This window comes from Ylistrum balloti, unplaced genomic scaffold (assembly GCF_031769215.1).
Source record: "Ylistrum balloti isolate Yb309-2 unplaced genomic scaffold, AGI_CSIRO_Ybal_v1 Utg370424, whole genome shotgun sequence".
Classification (NCBI taxonomy): domain Eukaryota; kingdom Metazoa; phylum Mollusca; class Bivalvia; order Pectinida; family Pectinidae; genus Ylistrum; species Ylistrum balloti.
The window spans coordinates 27,356-50,990 of NW_026782286.1; the positions used below are offsets into that span (position 1 = coordinate 27,356).

The window sequence follows — 23,635 nt, forward strand, 5'->3', positions numbered from 1 at the left end:
CTAATTATAGTGATATGAAATAAAATGTATATTCAGCAATCGTTGTTGTATAGAATTGTTTGGATTTAATGTTGAGTTTTGAAACGATTTGGGATAGATTTATACTTCTAAATGCTTTAGACCTAGTTATAATATTGAGCTTACGTCAGGTCAAAGATAATAAAATGACAAATAGTTTAGGCCTCTGTTCAGAATAGTTCCATTATGTAAGACACATCACCGGGTTTTGTTTGATTTTATGTATTTTATACATCGAAACAACATATTATGGTAGTCCCTCTGAATTTATTCTTAACAGATTTCACTTTTTCAAGCTTAAGTACAATCAGCTAGAATAAATAGATTTCTTTTAATTTCAAAGCAATATATTATATACAGCATAAATAATTCAGACAAAATCACTCTTGTTTTTTTTTTTTTTTTTCGTGTGACAGACAACTAGTCATATACAATAATCATCACAAATATCTGCGTTGACGAAGTATAGCGAAACCCTCAATTCTGATGTTGCTGGAATATGTTATTAGTTGATGTTGGCTGTGTTTAGCTTAAGTGCAAGCGATGATCTGTTTTCTTGCTGTATGACTTACACAAAGGTTTAAAAAACAGAAAGAAATTTAAATCATTTGTACGTTAGTATTTGCAGCATAGTAAGATCAGCTGAGAATAGATGTGCCAACCTTGACCTTCTAAATTGTATCCTTGGTCCTGTTACAAAACATTTGGCATTTCTAAGATTTCCAATGCGGAAACCCATATGTAGGCGTTGTGCGGAACTAGTAAAAAGTTCAATGTACATTAAAAATAGCTGCGATGGTTGTGACCAGTAACAACATATAGTTACAGTTGTGATAACACACAACGCACCGAGCACGTCGTGCACGCACATGCACGATACAGTATCTTGCGCACAGCTGTGTAAAAGTGGTTGGCTAATATTACGGGTTGAAATTATGCGGAAAATTCATAAAGTTATTACGAAATAGCGATCACATAATCATTGATCGGTGATTATAAGTCACTTTTAATTCGACAGTTTTCTAAATAACTTTTGACCTACTTTCAGTGGCGAATAGTGGTGCCTCGGGCAACAAAAGTTTACCTGTTGTGGGTTCCCCTCTTTTTTTTTAGAAAACAAAAGAAAGAGTTGGTTTAGGGAGACAATAGAAAGGCAATTACAGTCCGTTTCACGCTAACGGTAAATTTCACATGAGTTCATTTACCTGAGATTATACCTGTGCTACTTATATACCTTATAACTTTACTGTAACACTAAATAGACAAAATTATGAATTTGATGTAATTTATTTCAAAATGTCACCTTACATACAGAACTTCAGCATAATTTACATTTATGTTATTAAGCACTTACACGTTACATGCATAATAGCATTTAGCAAAAATGTCACCTTATATACATACCTTCAACATAATTTGCATTTATTTATTAAGAACTTACATGTTACATACATAATATCATTTAGCAAAAATGTCACCTTATATACATACCTTCAACATAATTTACATTTATTTATTAAGAACTTACATGTTACATACATAATATCATTTAACAAAATACATATCATAAAATGTTATTCATTTTTAACTTGAACGAAATATTTCCATAACATATTTATTCATTTAGCGTGTCATGGTGACATTATCTAATGCATTGGAGATCAGAAATAGTAGTAGCTATAGTGAAAATATTGTAAATTTTGTATATATATGGAAGTCTGGTTTAATCTCAAAAAACTGTCTTTATAGACATAATAACTGGAAGAAAAGTCTAACCATGATAATCCAAGGAAGATAGGCATGTAAATACATTTAATGTAATTACTTACATTTTAATATATCTGAAATGCAGTGTACATCTTATCTACTTTCCTCAACTACAAATATAATTATAATAAGTAAGGATTATTACTTTGCAATACATTCAAAATAAAGAAGTAGGTCAAAAGTCCTTTCGATTTGTCTAAACCTCATATTGATAGGATAGTAATTGCAACATCTTGGGTATTTCAAAGGTTTTATTTAGTCAACTTCATCATAGAGCTGTTTATCATTTGGCTTGTTGGCGATAAATATATGGTTGTGTGTATTTTGTTATTTTTTTTACCTATTTTGATTTGTTCACATTATTGTCGTCAAATTTGAAATAAGAATTAAAGAAGATATAAAATCGCTTAAAATTAAGAAAAATAGCCTCTGGTTCTCTTATTTTAGTAATTTTTGCATTCCAAAGTGTAGGAGTATGGGGAAAGTAATATAGCTTTGCGGTTATTTGTGAACATTTTTCAATACGTTTAGCCTCTCAGTACTTTCAGTACTTTGATTCTATGTTGAAGCTGATGAGGATAATTCCCAGATGGTCGGCAGTGAAGCAGTTGGTCAGTTGCAGACAGTGTAGATGATTGGCTGGGGTCCGACATCCTAGAACATGATTTGATGAATTGTTCTTGAATGAGGGGAGATTGGTTTCTTGCCAAGTTTATGGTAGCAGGAAACAGTAGCAGTATCCTTACATTCCTGCTAATTTAGATCCTTTTCTTAAAGACAGTAAAGGCTAAAAAAATTTCTATGAAGCATTAATTAAGTCTAAACTGATTTCATCAGGAACCAGAAAATGGAATACATTATTTGAAGACATTGACAAACAAACATGGGAAAACTATTACAAGATGCCATTTAAAGTCACCACTAATACAAAACTTATGTGGTTCCAATACAGAGTTATTCACCACATTCTGACTACTAATGTTTTTTTGTTTAAAATCAGAACAGTTATCTCCCCTCTCTGTACATTCTGTAACTCAGAACCTGAAACTATTATCCATATAATGTTGGAATGTCAAGAAGAACAAAAACTATTGCAAAGCTTTGAATCATTGTTAAATATTCTTTATATTCCCTTTTCTTTTAACAAGAAATCTTTTCTTTTTGGAATTATTTTTGATAAATTCTTACCCAGCAACCGAGTTGATAATGAAATCATTTTATTGATAAAACAGTATGTATACAAAACAAAATGTCTTCATATCTCTTTAAGTTTAAATGCATTAATAAATATAATAAAGGACACTTATACAGTTCAAAAATACATAACAAATGGTGAAGATGATAAAGCAAAGACAAAATTTGAAAACGAATGGAGAAAATGGGATAGTCTTATCAAGTTGTAACTCATAGCATCAGTGGCAATAATCCATATTTGACAGCAGTTTATTAAAGTCACATCTGCAGCTCCTTAGCATCCAACAAATAACCCATAGTAGCCCTGCACACACACAAAAAGATGAAAATATATTTAATTAAAACAGAACTATTTTTTTTTCATTAGTTGTTGCTTGCCATCCCAACCACTAAATATCCTGTTGTTATTTATGTATATAGTCTTTTCTCTCTCTCTTTCTTTTTCTTCTTCCTTTTGAAAAAAAAATTAAAAAAAAAAAACCACAATACCTCCCCGACTCTTATTAATAAATGTGTCTGCAAGGTAGTTGCAACAGGGAGATGGAGTTAGATCGAAGTTAGTATATAGCATCTTAGTGTGCGAACTCTGGGTGACTGTTGTGTCTGTGGTGACTGTGGTTGTTGAGTTGAGAGGTCAGGGCCCTATCTCTGCCGAACATGATGCTGTTCAAATAAACCATACACGCCATCTATATATAGTCAGTCGAAAACTTCATTCCTTATTCCAGGTAGATTTTCCTTTTTTCTACTATGACTGTAAAACATTTCATACATTTACTTGCTGTCATTCCACATGGAAGACAGGCAACAAGGTGAGCACATGGCATGAAAACAAAATGTATGTTTTCCTTCAAACATATCTTGCACTTGACTTTCTCGTTAAGACGTTCATTTTCCTCCTGTAGTGCCTCTATAGCTACAAAAGAATATATAAAAGTAAAAGTACTATAAAAAGTATTGTGTTAAATAGGTTGTTCAGGATGGAACCAGTACAGTGGCTAGTAAGTACAGTTTGTGTACATAATTAACATACCATAGCTTCTTGTTTTGTTTCAACCAATCACAAATTATATTTTTATTTAAGAGAAAATGAATGGATCCATACTGGTTTCAAATTTCGAGATCATTATAATTTTTCTCTGTTTACTTGTGAATACTCTGATCCTGTACAAGTTTCCGAAAGGCATCTAAAGTATGAAATTTCTATCTAACATCTGTCCCTTTCGTATATTTGAGTGTCATCTTACATGGTACACAGTCCGGTCTTGTATCACTGCTTCTTTGCGATGATCCAAGTGCCCCGCCTTCAAAATGTACGCAATGTTGTATTACTAAATTACATTAACAGATGAATGCATATGTTTATCAATGTTAAAAGATGCAAAGGAGATACAATATTTCTTATTCAATATTTCGGTTATATTTGAAATACGTGTCAGTTTTCATTTACTTATGTGATATATATATTCTATTTGTAATAAGAATGCTAAAATCAACAATGAAGTGAGCATCCTCTTTAAAACCAGATTTTCTCAATATAAATAAAAACATTAATTGAATTAAATTTCGTCACATTGAAAAGAAAATCAACACAACATCTAGAGGAGCTTCTTTCCATAAAGGTTTTGATATAGTTTTGAGAAATTCGAAAAAGATATTCTTATTAACTTGAATTTATCCTATATCCACAATAATGTTTTTATTGCTTTCTTTAGCTTGTTTGTTTAATGGTTTAAATTGTTCCTCCTCCCTTTGCCCCTGATAATTTTCATCCTTTTATAACAATTTGAAATATCTGTAAATGTTGAACTTCGAACTTTATACAATTTGTGTATTCAAATCTATCTATGATAGGAAAGTTTTTTTTCAAACCGAATACTTACCCTTTACAGTTGTAATGTCCTTGTCTTCTACTTTACTAGTATCCATACAGACGGGTTTATCTTGATTTGCAAAACTGTTTGATTCATCTAAAACAGACACAATCAGGTATAAAGCACATTCTTCAACATGTTAATTCAACGGAAGTATTTTACAAATACAAATTGTGATTTAAAGTGATGTACATAACACAATCGCATGAATAATGCAACACATTGGACAGATTTCTTTGCTTTTGCGTTTACAATCGGCACCTACGTACATATACGTTTACTATTGCTAGCAAATTCAATGTCTACCTCCGTCAAGTGCATTAACAGGTATGAGAAAGGAAGGGGTGTATGTCTTACTGTAGGGGTGTATGTCTTACTGTAGGGGTGTATATCTTACTGTGAGGGGTGTATGTCTTAGTGTGAGAGGTGTATATCTTACTGTGAGAGGTGTATATCTTACTGTGAGAGGTGTATATCTTACTGTGAGAGGTGTATATCTTACAGTATGGGATATATATCTTACTGTGAGGGGTGAATATCTTACTGTGAGGGGTGTATATCTTACTGTGAGGGGTGTATATCTTACTGTGAGGTGTGTATATCTTACTGTGAGAGGTGTATATCTTACTGTGAGGAGTGTATATCTTACTGTGATGGGTGTATATATCTTACTGTGAGGAGTGTATATCTTACTGTGAGAGGTGTATATCTTACTGTGAGAGGTGTATATCTTACTGTGAGGGGTGTATATCTTACTGTGAGAGGTGTATATCTTACTGTGAGGGATGTATATCTTACAGTAAGAGGTGTATATCTTACAGTAAGAGGTGTATATCTTACTGTGAGGGGTGTATATCTTACTGTGAGAGGTGTATATCTTACTGTGAGGGGTGTATATCTTACTGTGAGGGGTGTATATCTTACTGTGAGGTGTGTATATCTTACTGTGAGGAGTGTATATCTTACTGTGAGGAGTGTATATCTTACTGTGAGGGGTGTATATCTTACTGTGGGGGTGAATATCTTACTGTGAGGAGTGTATATCTTACTGCGAGAGGTGTATATCTTACTGTGAGAGGTGTATATCTTACTGTAAGAGGTGTATATCTTACTGTGAGAGGTGTATATCTTACTGTGAGGAGTGTATATCTTACTGCGAGAGGTGTATATCTTACTGTGAGAGGTGTATATCTTACTGTAAGAGGTGTATATCTTACTGTGAGAGGTGTATATCTTACTGTGAGAGGTGTATATCTTACTGTGAAGGATGTATATCTTACTGTGAAGGATGTATATCTTACTGTGAGGAGTGTATATCTTACTGTGAGAGGTGTATATCTTACTGTGAGAGGTGTATATCTTACTGTAAGAGGTGTATATCTTACTGTGAGGAGTGAATATCTTACTGTGAGGAGTGTATATCTTACTGTGAGAGGTGTATATCTTACTGTGAGAGGTGTATATCTTACTGTGAGTGGTGTATATCTTACTGTGAGTGGTGTATATCTTACTGTGAGAGGTGTATATCTTACTGTGAGAGGTGTATATCTTACTGTGAGAGGTGTATATCTTACTGTGAGAGGTGTATATCTTACTGTGAGAGGTGTATATCTTACTGTGAGAGGTGTATATCTTACTGTGAGAGGTGTATATCTTACTGTGAGAGGTGTATATCTTACTGTGAGAGGTGTATATCTTACTGTGAGAGGTGTATATCTTACTGTGAGGGGTGTATATCTTACTGTGAGGGGTGTATATCTTACTGTGAGATGTGTATATCTTACTGTGAGGTGTATATCTTACTGTGTTGGGTTATATCTTAATGTGAGGGGTGTATATCTTACTGTGAGAGGTGTATATCTTACTGTGAGAGGTGTATATCTTACTGTGAGAGGTGTATATCTTAGTGTGAGAGGTGTATATCTTACTGTGAGAGGTGTATATCTTACTGTGAGAGGTGTATATCTTACTGTGAGAGGTGTATATCTTACTGTGAGAGGTGTATATCTTATTGTGAGGGGTGTATATCTTACTGTGAGAGGTGTATATCTTACTGTAAGAGGTGTATATCTGTCTGTCAGAGGTGTATATCTTCCTGTTGGGGTATAAATCTTACTTTGGGATTGTATATCTTACTGTAAGAGGTGTATATCTTACTGTATATCTTACTGTGAGAGGTGTATATCTTACTGTGAGAGGTGTATATCTTACTGTGAGAGGTGTATATCTTACTGTAAGAGGTGTATATCTTACTGTAAGAGGTGTATATCTTACTGTGAGAGGTGTATATCTTACTGTGAGAGGTGTATATCTTACTGTAAGAGGTGTATATCTTACTGTGAGAGGTGTATATCTTACTGTGAGAGGTGTATATCTTACTGTAAGAGGTGTATATCTTACTGTAAGAGGTGTATATCTTACTGTGAGAGGTGTATATCTTACTGTAAGAGGTGTATATCTTACTGTGAGGGGTGTATATCTTACTGTGAGGGGTGTATATATCTTACTGTAAGAGGTGTATATCTTACTGTGAGAGGTGTATATCTTACTGTGAGAGGTGTATATCTTACTGTGAGAGGTGTATATCTTACTGTGAGAGGTGTATATCTTACTGTGAGAGGTGTATATCTTACTGTGAGAGGTGTATATCTTACTGTGAGAGGTGTATATCTTACTGTGAGAGGTGTATATCTTACTGTGAGAGGTGTATATCTTACTGTGAGAGGTGTATATCTTACTGTGAGAGGTGTATATCTTACTGTGAGGGGTGTATATCTTACTGTGAGAGGTGTATATCTTACTGTGAGAGGTGTATATCTTACTGTGAGAGGTGTATATCTTACTGTGAGGGGTGTATATCTTACTGTGAGGAGTGTATATCTTACTGTGAGAGGTGTATATCTTACTGTGAGAGGTGTATATCTTACTGTGAGAGGTGTATATCTTACTGTGAGAGGTGTATATCTTACTGTGAGAGGTGTATATCTTACTGTGAATGGTGTATATCTTACTGTGAGGTGTATATCTTACTGTGAGGGGTGTATATCTTACTGTGAGGGGTGTATATCTTACTGTGAGGGGTGTATATCTTACTGTGAGAGGTGTATATCTTACTGTGAGAGGTGTATATCTTACTGTGAGAGGTGTATATCTTACTGTGAGGGGTGTATATCTTACTGTGAGAGGTGTATATCTTACTGTGAGGGGTGTATATCTTACTGTGAGGGGTGTATATCTTACTGTGAGAGGTGTATATCTTACTGTGAGAGGTGTATATCTTACTGTGAGGGGTGTATATCTTACTGTGAGAGGTGTATATCTTACTGTGAGAGGTGTATATCTTACTGTGAGAGGTGTATATCTTACTGTGAGAGGTGTATATCTTACTGTGAGGGGTGTATATCTTACTGTGAGGGGTGTATATCTTACTGTGAGAGGTGTATATCTTACTGTGAGAGGTGTATATCTTACTGTGAGAGGTGTATATCTTACTGTGAGAGGTGTATATCTTACTGTGAGAGGTGTATATCTTACTGTGAGGGGTGTATATCTTACTGTGAGGGGTGTATATCTTACTGTGAGGGGTGTATATCTTACTGTGAGAGGTGTATATCTTACTGTGAGGGGTGTATATCTTACTGTGGGGGGTGTATATCTTACTGTGAGAGGTGTATATCTTACTGTGAAAGGTGTTTATCTTACTGTGTATATCTTACTGTGAGGGTGTATATCTTACTGTGAGAGGTGTATATCTTACTGTGATGGGTGTATATCTTACTGTGAGGGGTGTATATCTTACTGTGAGGAGTGTATATCTTACTGTGAGAGGTGTATATCTTACTGTGAGAGGTGTATATCTTACTGTGAGAGGTGTATATCTTACTGTGAGGGGTGTATATCTTACTGTGAGGGGTGTATATCTTACTGTGAGAGGTGTATATCTTACTGTGAGAGGTGTATATCTTACTGTGAGAGGTGTATATCTTACTGTGAGAGGTGTATATCTTACTGTGAGGGGTGTATATCTTACTGTAAGAGGTGTATATCTTACTGTGAGAGGTGTATATCTTACTGTGATGGGTGTATATATCTTACTGTAAGGTGTGTATATCTTACTGTGAGGGGTGTATATCTTATTGTGAGAGGTGTATATCTTACTGTGAGAGGTGTATATCTTACTGTGAGAGGTGTATATCTTACTGTGAGAGGTGTATATCTTACTGTGAGAGGTGTATATCTTACTGTGAGAGGTGTATATCTTAGTGTGAGAGGTGTATATCTTACTGTGAGAGGTGTATATCTTATCTTACTGTGAGAGGTGTATATATACTGTGAGAGGTGTATATCTTACTGTGAGTATATCTTACTGTGTATATCTGTGAGAGGTGTATATACTGTGAGAGGTGTATATCTTACTGTGAGGTGTATATCTTACTGTGAGAGGTGTATATCTTACTGTGAGAGAGGTGTATATCTTACTGTGAGAGGTGTATATCTTAGTGTGAGAGGTGTATATCTTACTGTGAGAGGTGTATATCTTACTGTGAGAGGTGTATATCTTACTGTGAGAGGTGTATATCTTACTGTGAGAGGTGTATATCTTACTGTGAGAGGTGTATATCTTACTGTGAGAGGTGTATATCTTACTGTGAGAGGTGTATATCTTACTGTGAGAGGTGTATATCTTACTGTGAGAGGTGTATATCTTAGTGTGAGGGTGTATATCTTACTGTGAGAGGTGTATATCTTACTGTGAGGGGTGTATATCTTACTGTGAGGGGTGTATATCTTACTGTGAGGAGTGTATATCTTATTGTGAGAGGTGTATATCTTACTGTAAGAGGTGTATATCTTACTGTGAGGGGTGTATATCTTACTGTGAGGGGTGTATATCTTACTGTGAGAGGTGTATATCTTACTGTGAGGGGTGTATATCTTACTGTGAGAGGTGTATATCTTACTGTGAGAGGTGTATATCTTACTGTGAGGGGTGTATATCTTACTGTGAGGGGTGTATATCTTACTGTGAGAGGTGTATATCTTACTGTGAGAGGTGTATATCTTACTGTGAGAGGTGTATATCTTACTGTGAGAGGTGTATATCTTACTGTGAGGGATGTATATCTTACTGTGAGGGGTGTATATCTTACTGTAAGAGGTGTATATCTTACTGTGAGAGGTGTATATCTTACTGTGATGGGTGTATATATCTTACTGTAAGGTGTGTATATCTTACTGTGAGGGGTGTATATCTTACTGTGAGAGGTGTATATCTTACTGTGAGAGGTGTATATCTTACTGTGAGGGGTGTATATCTTACTGTGAGAGGTGTATATCTTACTGTGAGAGGTGTATATCTTACTGTGAGAGGTGTATATCTTACTGTGAGAGGTGTATATCTTACTGTGAGGGGTGTATATCTTACTGTAAGAGGTGTATATCTTACTGTGAGGGGTGTATATCTTACTGTGAGGAGTGTATATCTTACTGTGAGAGGTGTATATCTTACTGTGAGAGGTGTATATCTTACTGTGAGAGGTGTATATCTTACTGTGAGAGGTGTATATCTTACTGTGAGTGGTGTATATCTTACTGTGAGAGGTGTATATCTTACTGTGAGAGGTGTATATCTTACTGTGAGAGGTGTATATCTTACTGTGAGGGGTGTATATCTTACTGTGAGAGGTGTATATCTTACTGTGAGAGGTGTATATCTTACTGTAAGAGGTGTATATCTTACTGTGAGGGGTGTATATCTTACTGTGAGGGGTGTATATCTTACTGTGAGAGGTGTATATCTTACTGTGAGAGGTGTATATCTTACTGTGAGAGGTGTATATCTTACTGTGAGAGGTGTATATCTTACTGTGAGGGATGTATATCTTACTGTGAGGGGTGTATATCTTACTGTGAGAGGTGTATATCTTACTGCGAGAGGTGTATATCTTACTGTGAGGAGTGTATATCTTACTGTGAGGGGTGTATATCTTACTGTGAGGGGTGTATATCTTACTGTGGGGGGTGTATATCTGACTGTAAGAGGTGTATATCTTACTGTGAATGGTGTATATCTTACTGTGAGGGGTGTATATCTTACTGTGTGGGGTGTATATCTTACTGTGAGGAGTGTATATCTTACTGTGAGATGTGTATATCTTACTGTGAGGGGTGTATATCTTACTGTGAGGGGTGTATATCTTACTGTGAGGGGTGTATATCTTACTGTGAGAGGTGTATATCTTACTGTGTATATCTTACTGTGAGCGGTGTATATCTTACTGTGAGAGGTGTATATCTTACTGTGAGGGGTGTATATCTTACTGTGAGTGGTGTATATCTTACTGTGAGGGGTGTATATCTTACTGTGAGGGGTGTATATCTTACTGTGAGAGGTGTATATCTTACTGTGAGAGGTGTATATCTTACTGTGAGAGGTGTATATCTTACTGTGAGGGGTGTATATCTTACTGTGAGGGGTGTATATCTTACTGTGAGGAGTGTATATCTTACTGTGAGGGGTGTATATCTTACTGTGAGGGGTGTATATCTTACTGTGATGGGTGTATATATCTTACTGTAAGGTGTGTATATCTTACTGTGAGGGGTGTATATCTTACTGTGAGAGGTGTATATCTTACTGTGAGGGGTGTATATCTTACTGTGAGAGGTGTATATCTTACTGTGAGGGGTGTATATCTTACTGTGAGGGGTGTATATCTTACTGTGAGGGGTGTATATCTTACTGTGAGAGGTGTATATCTTACTGTGAGAGGTGTATATCTTAGGTGTATATCTTACTGTGAGGTGTATATCTTACTGTGAGGGGTGTATATCTTACTGTGAGGGGTGTATATCTTACTGTGAGGAGTGTATATCTTACTGTAAGAGGTGTATATCTTACTGTAAGAGGTGTATATCTTACTGTGAGGGGTGTATATCTTACTGTAAGAGGTGTATATCTTACTGTAAGAGGTGTATATCTTACTGTGAGAGGTGTATATCTTACTGTGATGGGTGTATATCTTACTGTGAGGGGTGTATATCTTACTGTGAGGGGTGTATATCTTACTGTGAGGGGTGTATATCTTACTGCGAGAGGTGTATATCTTACTGTGAGAGGTGTATATCTTACTGTGAGAGGTGTATATCTTACTGTGAGAGGTGTATATCTTACTGTGAGAGGTGTATATCTTACTGTGAGGGATGTATATCTTACTGTGAGGGGTGTATATCTTACTGTGAGAGGTGTATATCTTACTGTGAGGTGTATATCTTACTGTGAGGGGTGTATATCTTACTGTGAGGGGTGTATATCTTACTGTAAGAGGTGTATATCTTACTGTGAGGGGTGTATATCTTACTGTGAGAGGTGTATATCTTACTGTGAGGGGTGTATATCTTACTGTGAGGGGTGTATATCTTACTGTGAGAGGTGTATATCTTACTGTGAGAGGTGTATATCTTACTGTGAGGGGTGTATATCTTACTGTGAGGGGTGTATATCTTACTGTGAGGGTGTATATCTTACTGTGAGGGGTGTATATCTTACTGTGAGGGGTGTATATCTTACTGTGAGGGGTGTATATCTTACTGTGAGGGGTGTATATCTTACTGTGAGGGGTGTATATCTTACTGTGAGGGGTGTATATCTTACTGTGTGGGGTGTATATCTTACTGTGATGGGTGTCTATATCTTACTGTTAGGGGTGTATATCTTACTGTGAGGGGTGTATATCTTACTGTGAGGATTGTATATCTTATTGTGAGATGTGTATATCTTACTGTGAGGGGAGTGAGAGGGGTGTGTTTCCATTGTCTTTGCTTTCTTGGCTGCAAAATCAAAACGTTAAACGCACTTGATAGCACAATGGGAATTAAACTTGCCTTCTTTCCCTTCACTTTTAACATAATAATTTCTTTAAGAAAATGAAACAAAAAAAACTGACAACTCCAACGAAGGGAAATGTAAAACTGTTAAAAATAGCTTACCTTTTGCAGGGTGTTGACTATTTTCCCGTTTTGTCTTTTTCCCTCCTGTACGATTAGATAATGTGTCAATCTGTGCAAAGTGAATTGATAATATTTAATGTTATCACTCTTCGCCCATCTAATGAACTCCAACATTACACATTTTACATTTATTCTGAAACCTGTCAGTGATCCTAGGGTGATCAATATTCCAGTATATTGCGGCCATCTTTCCGGTTGAAGCAGAGGTTGGGACGAATTTCGGAGGATTTCTATAATTGAACACAACTTTTATGTGTTGGTACGGCCGTTTTATTAGATTAATGCACGAATTACACAAGAGTTCCAATCCTTATGAGCAACATTAACATCAATGTCTATCTTTCAAAAGTGCAACCTTGTAGCCTAGTGCTGACCCGAATCTATCGGCAACTTGACTGGCGAGTAGATTCAACATCATGAATTGTTAAAATGAATATTGGCTTAGCTATGAACATAAGCGGGACCGTGCAGACAAAACTGTGCAGTGTGTGTGTGTGGTTTTTTTTAATTTCACTTCAAATTATTTCAGAATGGGGATGTTTGTGTTATGTATATACTGGAAAGTTTATAAGTTTTAAAACTCGACTTCTTCTCGTGTTAAAAGAGAGATCCAATCTCCAGTATTTCCATAAAAACAAACATACTATCCACTAAGTATTCAACGTAGTATATATACCGCACTCCATGCATTCTGATAAAATATGAGTCAACTAATCACAAAGGAATCTAGACAATTAAAAAAAGAAAATAAACGTAGATTATTACTGAATCAAATTTTACCTTTGCAATGGATCCTTGCTGTAAATCCCTACCAATCTCTCCGTTAGTTGAACTTTGCCTGTTCTCCTTCTCTTCCATATTGAACGACCTTTCTGAAAATTAAACAATTTTTACAAGTATCAATTTATTTACATTTCAAGACAAGACGTAACTAAGATGGCAGAAAAGAGAGCAATTGTTTTGTAGGTTATTTACAGTCATATACATATACAGATATAAAGTAATGATAAAAATACTCAACAGTAACTGTCAGACGCGGTTACTATTAATTACCAAAGTGGAGTCAGTAGCATATGTTTTGGAAGATTTCTTCTTGGTTTTAGATAATCATGGTCTTTGTCCTTTCTACTGATTTCGAAAAGTTTCAAATTTGGTTCAAGAGACCGAGATGCTTTGCCGATAGCTTCAGATAGATGACCATCGTATATTGATGGTCTATGTTCTTTATACTCGAACATTAGGTCAAATTGTTACTGTTTCATTAGGTACAAAATTGAGATTTCTGTCAACTGTACCATGAAATTCATCGACCCTGTGAAAGTTGGGCTTTATCAACTACAAAATAGTGACTTTAATGATGCTGGATACATGTATTATGATATGTTTACTGGGTAATGTGAAAGCCATCCCCACCTCACCCTAACAAGAGGGTTAAGTTATTAGAATATATACATTTGGGTCAAAAGGTAAAACCCAGTGACCTTGAGCTTTGGTCAGCTGAGTTCTTATTTAATTCTGACTATGCTTCAATATGTCATGGCAAAGCATTCGAAAGTCAAACGTGATATAATTTGATGTTGACCTTTGATCCAGTGGCCTTGACCTCGAGACAGTTGACCACTTGTTTAATTCAGACCTTTGTTTCATCGTGTCATAACAAAATGTTCAAAAATGATAAGTGAAAAAAAATAGACCTTTAACCCAGCGGTAATTACCTCTTTGAACTTGACTGTTTGCTAGTGAACTCTTTGTTATATTCTGACGAAATTCGCATTAAAATGTATATCAGAAAAAAGTGCAAAATTTGACTCTGACCTTGTTGTAGGTCAGTTGTTCCCTCAAATGTTCAAAAATATAATGATGATCATCTGAATAAAGATATAAACTTTTATCCTAATTTGACCTTGAACTCTTGAATGTTTTGGCCTGATAGCTGTTTAGTTGACACTTATTCAGCTTTCACCAACTTTGCTAAGTAATGCTATAACAAAATTTTCACCTATGAAAACGATACAAAATAAAAGATTGTCATAATAAATATAATTTATTTGTGCGTGTAAAGGATTGTGGGGCGATTTGACTTGGAGACACTGTTATCGCGAAGAAGTCTTAGGGGTTCGGATGATTGGCTTGGGTAGAGGGGAGCATGTGATTGGTCTATCTCCTATTGTGTAGTTTGTATCTTGAATTTGTTGGTTTATTATATAAATTGTTAATTGTTTATTGGCGTCTGTGTTGTATTTTACATTCCAACGAAATACTGTAATATTCTCCTGAATGAAAGATCCCAAAATTCATTGTCGTTTCTAACAAAGATTTTCCTTTTGACCTTTTCATTTACTCAGTTGGTTTTTTTATTATTATTATTTATGTCAACTTTGAGTCATAATGTAAATCAAAGAATATAAAATCTAACTGAAATTAAATCATATGTTACATTTGCGTATATTGTATCATATCTACACCAAGTGTCATAGTTGTAATTAAATTTGATAAGTTGTGAGTAGCGTCCTGCAAGTGTATCATCCGGAAATCTCATACCGGCTTCCATTTCATATAGTAATATACTACTTCCGGTTCGATTTCACTTCCGTCGTGTCGCATGGTATACTTCGAAGATTTGTGTTAAAGATGTTTGATGCGTGTGCTAGCTGTTGTGTAAGATTTTGGCCTATTGATATGATTTTATACCTTTTACCACTACCTTTCTTTCTTCTTCTCTTTCCTCTCGGTCTGGGTTATATTACCTGTATGTATACTTAAGGAAGGTAAGCGGTAGCTCTAAGATCTCGTAATGGAGTGTATATCTATTCTTATCGCTAACTGTCAGGGTCTAGGGAATAATGTTAAAAGGAAGGACGTTTTATTCTTATTTATTGTTTACAAGATACGCATTTTATGAAAGAAAACCATAATTATATAAGAAATCAGTGGGGGTTTGATTGTTTTTATAGCTGTTTTAAATCCAACGCCAGGGTGGCAGCCATTTTAATTAGGCAACCGCTATTGACACGTGCGTGGCAATAACTGTACCGGCTATTACCACGTATTTTTAGAAATGACACATGCGCACATCGATGTCAAAAAAAAAAAGTGGTACAAGGTAAACTGTCATGGCTGCCGTGTATGATATACGCTACTTGTATTGGAGTTAAATAATGATGTTTCGTGATAAATTTAACTAGTTTTATGACATTTTATGTAATGCACGATGTTAATATGATGTATATGAGTCAAGTTATGTATTTATATAGTGATGACAATACTTGATTTCTGTGACAGAGGATCGTAGTTGTTGCTTGAAGCTGTTGGTTTTTCAACAATGTATAATGAACAATTTTCTCTCTAATATACTTCGACTGATGAAATATTTGTTGTAATCATTATCATAGTTAATGTGCAATGGAGGATATTTATTTATATAGCGATGACAATACTTGATTTCTGCGATAGAGGATCGTTTTTGAAGCTGTAGGTTTTGTGCCACGTAAATTACGTGTCACAGTTCAACAATGTATAATGAAAAAATTTCTCTCTAATATATAGTTGGACTGATGGAATATTTGTTGTAATCATTATCATAGTAAATATGTTCAATGGAGGATATTACTGGATTAATTTTTGTCGTGTAACTTTGACTGATTTTTTGTACAAAATTTCCCCGCTGACACAGTTCAAACTTGCTTGACTGTGACACGTAAAATCTGTCTTTTTGCATCTACAGTATATATGTAGCAATAGCAGCTAATTAATAGCTTATTACTTGTTTCAAAAACATGGATGTAGATTCTACTTATATTTTTTCACAGATTTCAGATTAATGCATTTAGTATGGTACCACTCATTGCAAATTGTACATTCTATCATATTGTCTACATCTTCATCATATGGTCATCTACAGTTACAATAAATTTGAATTTTAAATTTTCCATATTTTAAATTTCTTGTTGATTTTGACTTTGACGTATTTGGAAACATTGTGAAAGCTCCAGATTCTAAACAGTTTACAAGATGAGAACTGAGATAGGATGGTTGTGGTTGTCACAGAATTTTGTTGTAACATACTGCTGTTTCTTTGCATCAAATTTCAGTCTCAACATAACTGGACAATCTTTTGCTAAATATGATTGATTACTTCTAAATGTTTTACCACTCATTCTTGGTTGACCTTGATGTTTACAAACAACTACAAAATAATCATAAGGAAACTGCACTATCCGACCCCTTGATTTTACAACTATCCTTGACACGAACAGGATGATGATTTTTTGAACTCCACTCATCTAGAGCAAACTGAAAAGACTCAAAACTTGGAAATACTGACCCTATACCAAACTGATCTCCTCCTCCAACATGACTTCCTAACATCACATCTCATCACTTAACTTTTCATTACTTAACTCCTGTACACCTGATTTTCCACCAACTACCTTCCTATCATCAGACTTAGCACCAACTACCTTGGGACCACCAGACTTCTTACTAACTGATTTCTGACCACCTGACTTAGCACTAACTACCTTCCTATCACCCGACTTAGCACCAACTACCTTCCTATCATCAGAATCAGCACCTTCTACCTTGGGACCACCTAACTCACTAACTGACTCCTGACTACTAGAAGCCTGTACAACCTCCTGACAAACTACCTTCTGATCACCTGACTCAACAACACCTAACTGCTGCATACCTGACTCCTGTCCTGGCAAAGCTGGCCAATCCTGAGATTCAATACCGAACTCCTCAGGCTGAACTGACACCTCCACTTCAACTGGTCTAAGCAAGACATCCCTGTAATCCGTACACTCCTGATCACACACCTGGACAACTGACTCCTGCACCACTGACTCCTGCACTACTGACTCCTGACCTTCCTCCTCTACATCCCATATAGAACTGAACCTACCAGACATCCGAACACCTCTAATGCAACCTAACAGAGACCTAACAACACTCATAGTACCTGAAAAACTCAGATGCAGTCCATCTCTACTCAACAAAGACCTATTCAGAACACCTTTCTCCATAAACTCCCTATGTCCTACAAACTCCAACAATGCATACCTACTACTTATATACGCCAGAGCCCTATTGACTTCCTTAGCCATCCTATTTATCCTATCAATGTAATCCTGCCTGACCAACTTATCTCCAAACCTATTGTCACCACGTGGAAGGATAGCAGACAACACCACAACAACCTCCGGATTAACATGCCATATCCTTTCAACCAAATCCTGATATTTTCCTAACATACACTCCACTGAATCACCATGAATTAAATTGTTTGCACCACTGTGCACAACCACAATATCATAACTACAAACCACATCCCTAATATTCCTCCAGACATTTTCTATCCTACCACCACTCTGAGACACAACACTAACATCCTCCTCCCTATCCAAATACTGCGAAAAATACTTAGCCTGAGAATGACCAGCAATCAACACAGACATGATGAAATGAGAAACTAGACAAATACAATAATAATACAAAGACAATAATATGACAATTAAAATGCAATAAAGTCACTGAAAAAAATGTGATGTTAAATTATCACAAAATATATACAGCACTATATATATACACACAATATATATCTGAAAAAAGAATGAATATAAGAATTTTGCACTATAATAAATAAGCACTAAATATATACCACTTGCTTGTCTTTTGAGTGACTGACTGTAAAATACTGGTATTTATACACAGAAATTCAACAGTAATGTTGTTACATGCAAAGCGAGTAATAATTCACTCATTTAATCTTTATTTCATATAAAAGCAGAATAAACATATTAATTAACAGTGAAACAAAAGAAATCAGTGTTATCCACTCATCATACATCATTACCAGGCCTAGGCTATACAACACACCAAGCTAACCACTGTCTGTATACTATAGCTACAGTGGGCTGCTGGTTAACACCTGTTCAGACTACATGTCTTATGAACGGTGTTCATTCACCCCAAGCTCACAAAGATATACCATTGTCATGATTTCAGTGTTTATACCATTCATGTAATTATTTTGTGCAGATAAGAATTAGTAACCGTTAGAGTGATAAAGTAGATTTCTCAGAATATGTTAGACTAGTAAGTGACCAAATCAGCTGTTATGGCTTCCTATCAAGCTTTGACACGTAAATTGAGCGCTTGTTCTAATGTTATGAACGCAAAGAACTATAAACAGAATGGTCAAGTTTTGTGTTATATAATAGTAAAATTACATCAAATTCACCACTTTGATTGCAGAATTTCGATTTTATGGTCAAAAGTGGCGTACGAAACTAAACCAAGACCACTCTACTTGGACGCCATATTGTAAACAACAAGAAAAGTGTCACGCTGAAAGAGTGTAACTTTCGGCGTTTATATGGGCATATTAAATTACATTTGATCACAGTTTTCGACCAAAATATTTGAACCATTACTTAAATGAATATGTATATGCAATATTATTGATAAATAATACATATTAATGAAAATCAAATACGTGGCACAAAAGCAGTGGTTATTGACACATACGTGGCAATAACCACTCCGTTTTAATTAATAACAATTTTGAAAAGAGAAAAGAAAGATGATTCAGGAAATTTCTTGGCTCTAGATATTAAAGTAGAAGGTCACAATATTACTTTGGTCACACTCTATGGTCCAAACATTGATTCTCCTAGTTTTTTAAATTTATTAACTGATGCAGTGGATTATTTTGGGAATGATAAATACATAATCTGTGGAGACTTCAACTAAGTAGTAGATCCAGATTTAGACTATGATAGTATTTACAAAAATGTAAATAACCTGAAAGCCAGAGATAAAGTTTTGGAAATTATTGATAGTTAGTCACTAGTAGATGTATTTCGGGAACTACATCCATACAGTAGAATGGTATACCTGGAGGAAGAAAAACCCATTAAAACAGGCTCGATTGGATTTATTTCTTGATGATGATGATGACAATGAAGATTGTGTTGTTTTTTAGGAGAACTATGTACATTATCGGATGATGATGATGATGGACAGGTGGATGTTAGTGTTTTTGTTGATATTTGTATACTTCAATGTTAAAACTGACAAAAATGTAAATGAAAAAAAAAAAAGTAACGATTGTATCAAACAAACGGAGGAAGAAAAAAAATCAAACTTTTACCTTCGACATTTGCCCTTGCTTTTTTTAGGTCATCTGGACCCGAAGGGTCCGATGACCTATAGTCATCATGCTTCGTCCGTCGTTGTCCGCCGTGCGCCGTCCGTAAACTTTTCATTCAAACGACTTCTTCTCAAATACTAGAAGGTCTAGGGGGCTAATACTTGGCACAGAGGATACTGGCATGGAGCTCTACCAAGTTTGTTCAAATGAATGACCTTGACCCACTTTAAAGGTCACAGGGGTCAAATATGTTAAAATCTTTAAACAACTTCTTCTCATTAACCAAAAGGCTCAGAGTGTAGATATTGGGCCTGTGACATGCTGGGATGAAGGACTACCAAGTTTGTTCAAATGAATGACCTTGACCCACTTTAAAGGTCACAGGGGTCAAATATGTTAAAATCTTTAAACAACTTCTTCTAAATAAGCAAAAGTCTATGAGTGCCGATATTTTGTCTGTAACATGCTGGGAGGAAAGGCTACCAAGTTTATTCAAATGAATAACCTCAACCCACTTTCAAGGTCACAGGGGTCAAATATGTTAAAATCTTTAAACAACTTCTTCTCATTAACCAAAAGGCTCAGAGTGTAGATATTGGGCCTGTGACATGCTGGGATGAAGGACTACCAAGTTTGTTCAAATGAATGACCTTGAACCACTTTAAAGGTCACAGGGGTCAAATATGTTAAAATCTTTAAACAACTTCTTCTCAATAACCAAAAGGCTCAGATTGCTGATATTGTGCCTGTGGCATGCTGGGATGAAGGGCTATCAAGTTTGTTCAAATGAATGACCTTGAACCACTTTAAAGGTCACAGGGGTCAAATATGTTAAAATCTTTAAACAACTTCTTCTCAATAACCAAAAGGCTCAGATTGCTGATATTGTGCCTGTGGCATGCTGGGATGAAGGGCTATCAAGTTTGTTTAAATGAATGACCTTGAACAACTTTCAAGGTCACAGGGGTCAAATATGTCAAAATCTTTAAATAACTTCTTCTCAAATACTAGAAGGCCTAGGGGACTAATACTTGGCCCATAGCATGCTGGCATGGAGCCCTACAAAGTTTCTTCAAATGAATGACCTTGGCCCACTTTCAAGGTCACAGGGGTCAAATATGTTAAAATATACAAAGGACTTCATCTCAATAAGCAAAAGTCTATGAGTGCCGATATTGGGTCTGTAGCATGCTGGGAGGAAAGGCTACCAAGTTTATTTAAATGAATGACCTTGAACAACTTTCAAGGTCGCAGGGGTCAAATATGTCAAAATCTTTAAATAACTTCTTCTCAAATACTAGAAGGCCTAGGGGGCTAATACTTGGCCCATAGCATGCTGGCATGGAGCCCTACAAAGTTTGTTCAAATGAATGACCTTGGCCCACTTTCAAGGTCACAGGGGTCAAATATGTTAAAATATACAAAGGACTTCATCTCAATAAGCAAAAGTCTATGAGTGCCGATATTGGGTCTGTAGCATGCTGGGAGGAAAGGCTACCAAGTTTATTCAAATGAATAACCTCAACCCACTTTCAAGGTCACAGGGGTCAAATATGTTAAAATCTTTAAACAACTTCTTCTCATTAACCAAAAGGCTCAGAGTGTAGATATTGGGCCTGTGACATGCTGGGATGAAGGACTACCAAGTTTGTTCAAATGAATGACCTTGAACCACTTTAAAGGTCACAGGGGTCAAATATGTTAAAATCTTTAAACAACTTCTTCTCAATAACCAAAAGGCTCAGATTGCTGATATTGTGCCTGTGGCATGCTGGGATGAAGGGCTATCAAGTTTGTTCAAATGAATGACCTTGAACCACTTTAAAGGTCACAGGGGTCAAATATGTTAAAATCTTTAAACAACTTCTTCTCAATAACCAAAAGGCACAGATTGCTGATATTGTGCCTGTGGCATGCTGGGATGAAGGGCTATCAAGTTTGTTTAAATGAATGACCTTGAACAACTTTCAAGGTCACAGGGGTCAAATATGTCAAAATCTTTAAATAACTTCTTCTCAAATACTAGAAGGCCTAGGGGGCTAATACTTGGCCCATAGCATGCTGGCATGGAGCCCTACAAAGTTTGTTCAAATGAATGACCTTGGCCCACTTTCAAGGTCACAGGGGTCAAATATGTTAAAATATACAAAGGACTTCATCTCAATAAGCAAAAGTCTATGAGTGCCGATATTGGGTCTGTAGCATGCTGGGAGGAAAGGCTACCAAGTTTATTTAAATGAATGACCTTGAACAACTTTCAAGGTCGCAGGGGTCAAATATGTCAAAATCTTTAAATAACTTCTTCTCAAATACTAGAAGGTCTAGGGGGCTAATACTTGGCCCATAGCATGCTGGCATGGAGCCCTACAAAGTTTGTTCAAATGAATGACCTTGGCCCACTTTCAAGGTCACAGGGGTCAAATATGTTAAAATATACAAAGGACTTCATCTCAATAAGCAAAAGTCTATGAGTGCCGATATTGGGTCTGTAGCATGCTGGGAGGAAAGGCTACCAAGTTTATTCAAATGAATAACCTCAACCCACTTTCAAGGTCACAGGGGTCAAATATGTTAAAATCTTTAAACAACTTCTTCTCATTAACCAAAAGGCTCAGAGTGTAGATATTGGGCCTGTGACATGCTGGGATGAAGGACTACCAAGTTTGTTCAAATGAATGACCTTGACCCACTTTAAAGGTCACAGGGGTCAAATATGTCAAAATCTTTAAATAACTTCTTCTCAAATACTAGAAGGCCTAGGGGGCTAATACTTGGCCCATAGCATGCTGGCATGGAGCCCTACAAAGTTTGTTCAAATGAATGACCTTGGCCCACTTTCAAGGTCACAGGGGTCAAATATGTTAAAATATACAAAGGACTTCATCTCAATAAGCAAAAGTCTATGAGTGCCGATATTGGGTCTGTAGCATGCTGGGAGGAAAGGCTACCAAGTTTATTTAAATGAATGACCTTGAACAACTTTCAAGGTCGCAGGGGTCAAATATGTCAAAATCTTTAAATAACTTCTTCTCAAATACTAGAAGGCCTAGGGGGCTAATACTTGGCCCATAGCATGCTGGCATGGAGCCCTACAAAGTTTGTTCAAATGAATGACCTTGGCCCACTTTCAAGGTCACAGGGGTCAAATATGTTAAAATATACAAAGGACTTCATCTCAATAAGCAAAAGTCTATGAGTGCCGATATTGGGTCTGTAGCATGCTGGGAGGAAAGGCTACCAAGTTTATTCAAATGAATAACCTCAACCCACTTTCAAGGTCACGGGGGTCAAATATGTTAAAATCTTTAAACAACTTCTTCTCATTAACCAAAAGGCTCAGAGTGTAGATATTGGGCCTGTGACATTCTGGGATGAAGGACTACCAAGTTTGTTCAAATGAATGACCTTGACCCACTTTAAAGGTCACAGGGGTCAAATATGTTAAAATCTTTAAACAACTTCTTCTCAATAAGCAAAAGTCTATGAGTGCCGATATTTTGTCTGTAACATGCTGGGAGGAAAGGCTACCAAGTTTATTTAAATGAATGACCTTGAACAACTTTCAAGGTCGGAGGGGTCAAATATGTCAAAATCTTTAAATAACTTCTCAAATACT

At 36.0% G+C, this 23,635-nt stretch overlaps 2 protein-coding genes and 1 long non-coding RNA gene across 3 annotated transcripts; all 3 read right to left on the bottom strand.

Annotated features, from left to right (window-relative positions):
* Positions 1 to 2,087: 2,087 nt before the first annotated feature.
* On the bottom strand, positions 2,088 to 4,944 carry LOC132554680 (E3 ubiquitin-protein ligase XIAP-like). Its single transcript, XM_060218991.1, has 3 exons — positions 4,863 to 4,944; positions 4,227 to 4,283; positions 2,088 to 3,895 (listed from the first exon to the last, which is right to left on the bottom strand). Exons 1-3 carry the CDS (start codon positions 4,906 to 4,908, stop codon positions 3,699 to 3,701), a joined length of 300 nt encoding a protein of 99 aa, XP_060074974.1. The 5' UTR covers positions 4,909 to 4,944; the 3' UTR covers positions 2,088 to 3,698.
* Positions 4,945 to 12,643: 7,699 nt separating this feature from the next.
* LOC132554683 (uncharacterized) lies at positions 12,644 to 13,797 on the bottom strand. Its single transcript, XR_009554403.1, has 3 exons — positions 13,644 to 13,797; positions 12,843 to 12,912; positions 12,644 to 12,683 (listed from the first exon to the last, which is right to left on the bottom strand). It is a non-coding gene; the product is annotated as an uncharacterized LOC132554683 (long non-coding RNA).
* Positions 13,798 to 17,230: 3,433 nt separating this feature from the next.
* LOC132554682 (uncharacterized) lies at positions 17,231 to 18,322 on the bottom strand. Its single transcript, XM_060218993.1, has one exon. The coding sequence runs from the start codon at positions 18,320 to 18,322 to the stop codon at positions 17,231 to 17,233; it is 1,092 nt and encodes a 363-aa protein (XP_060074976.1).
* Positions 18,323 to 23,635: the final 5,313 nt, after the last annotated feature.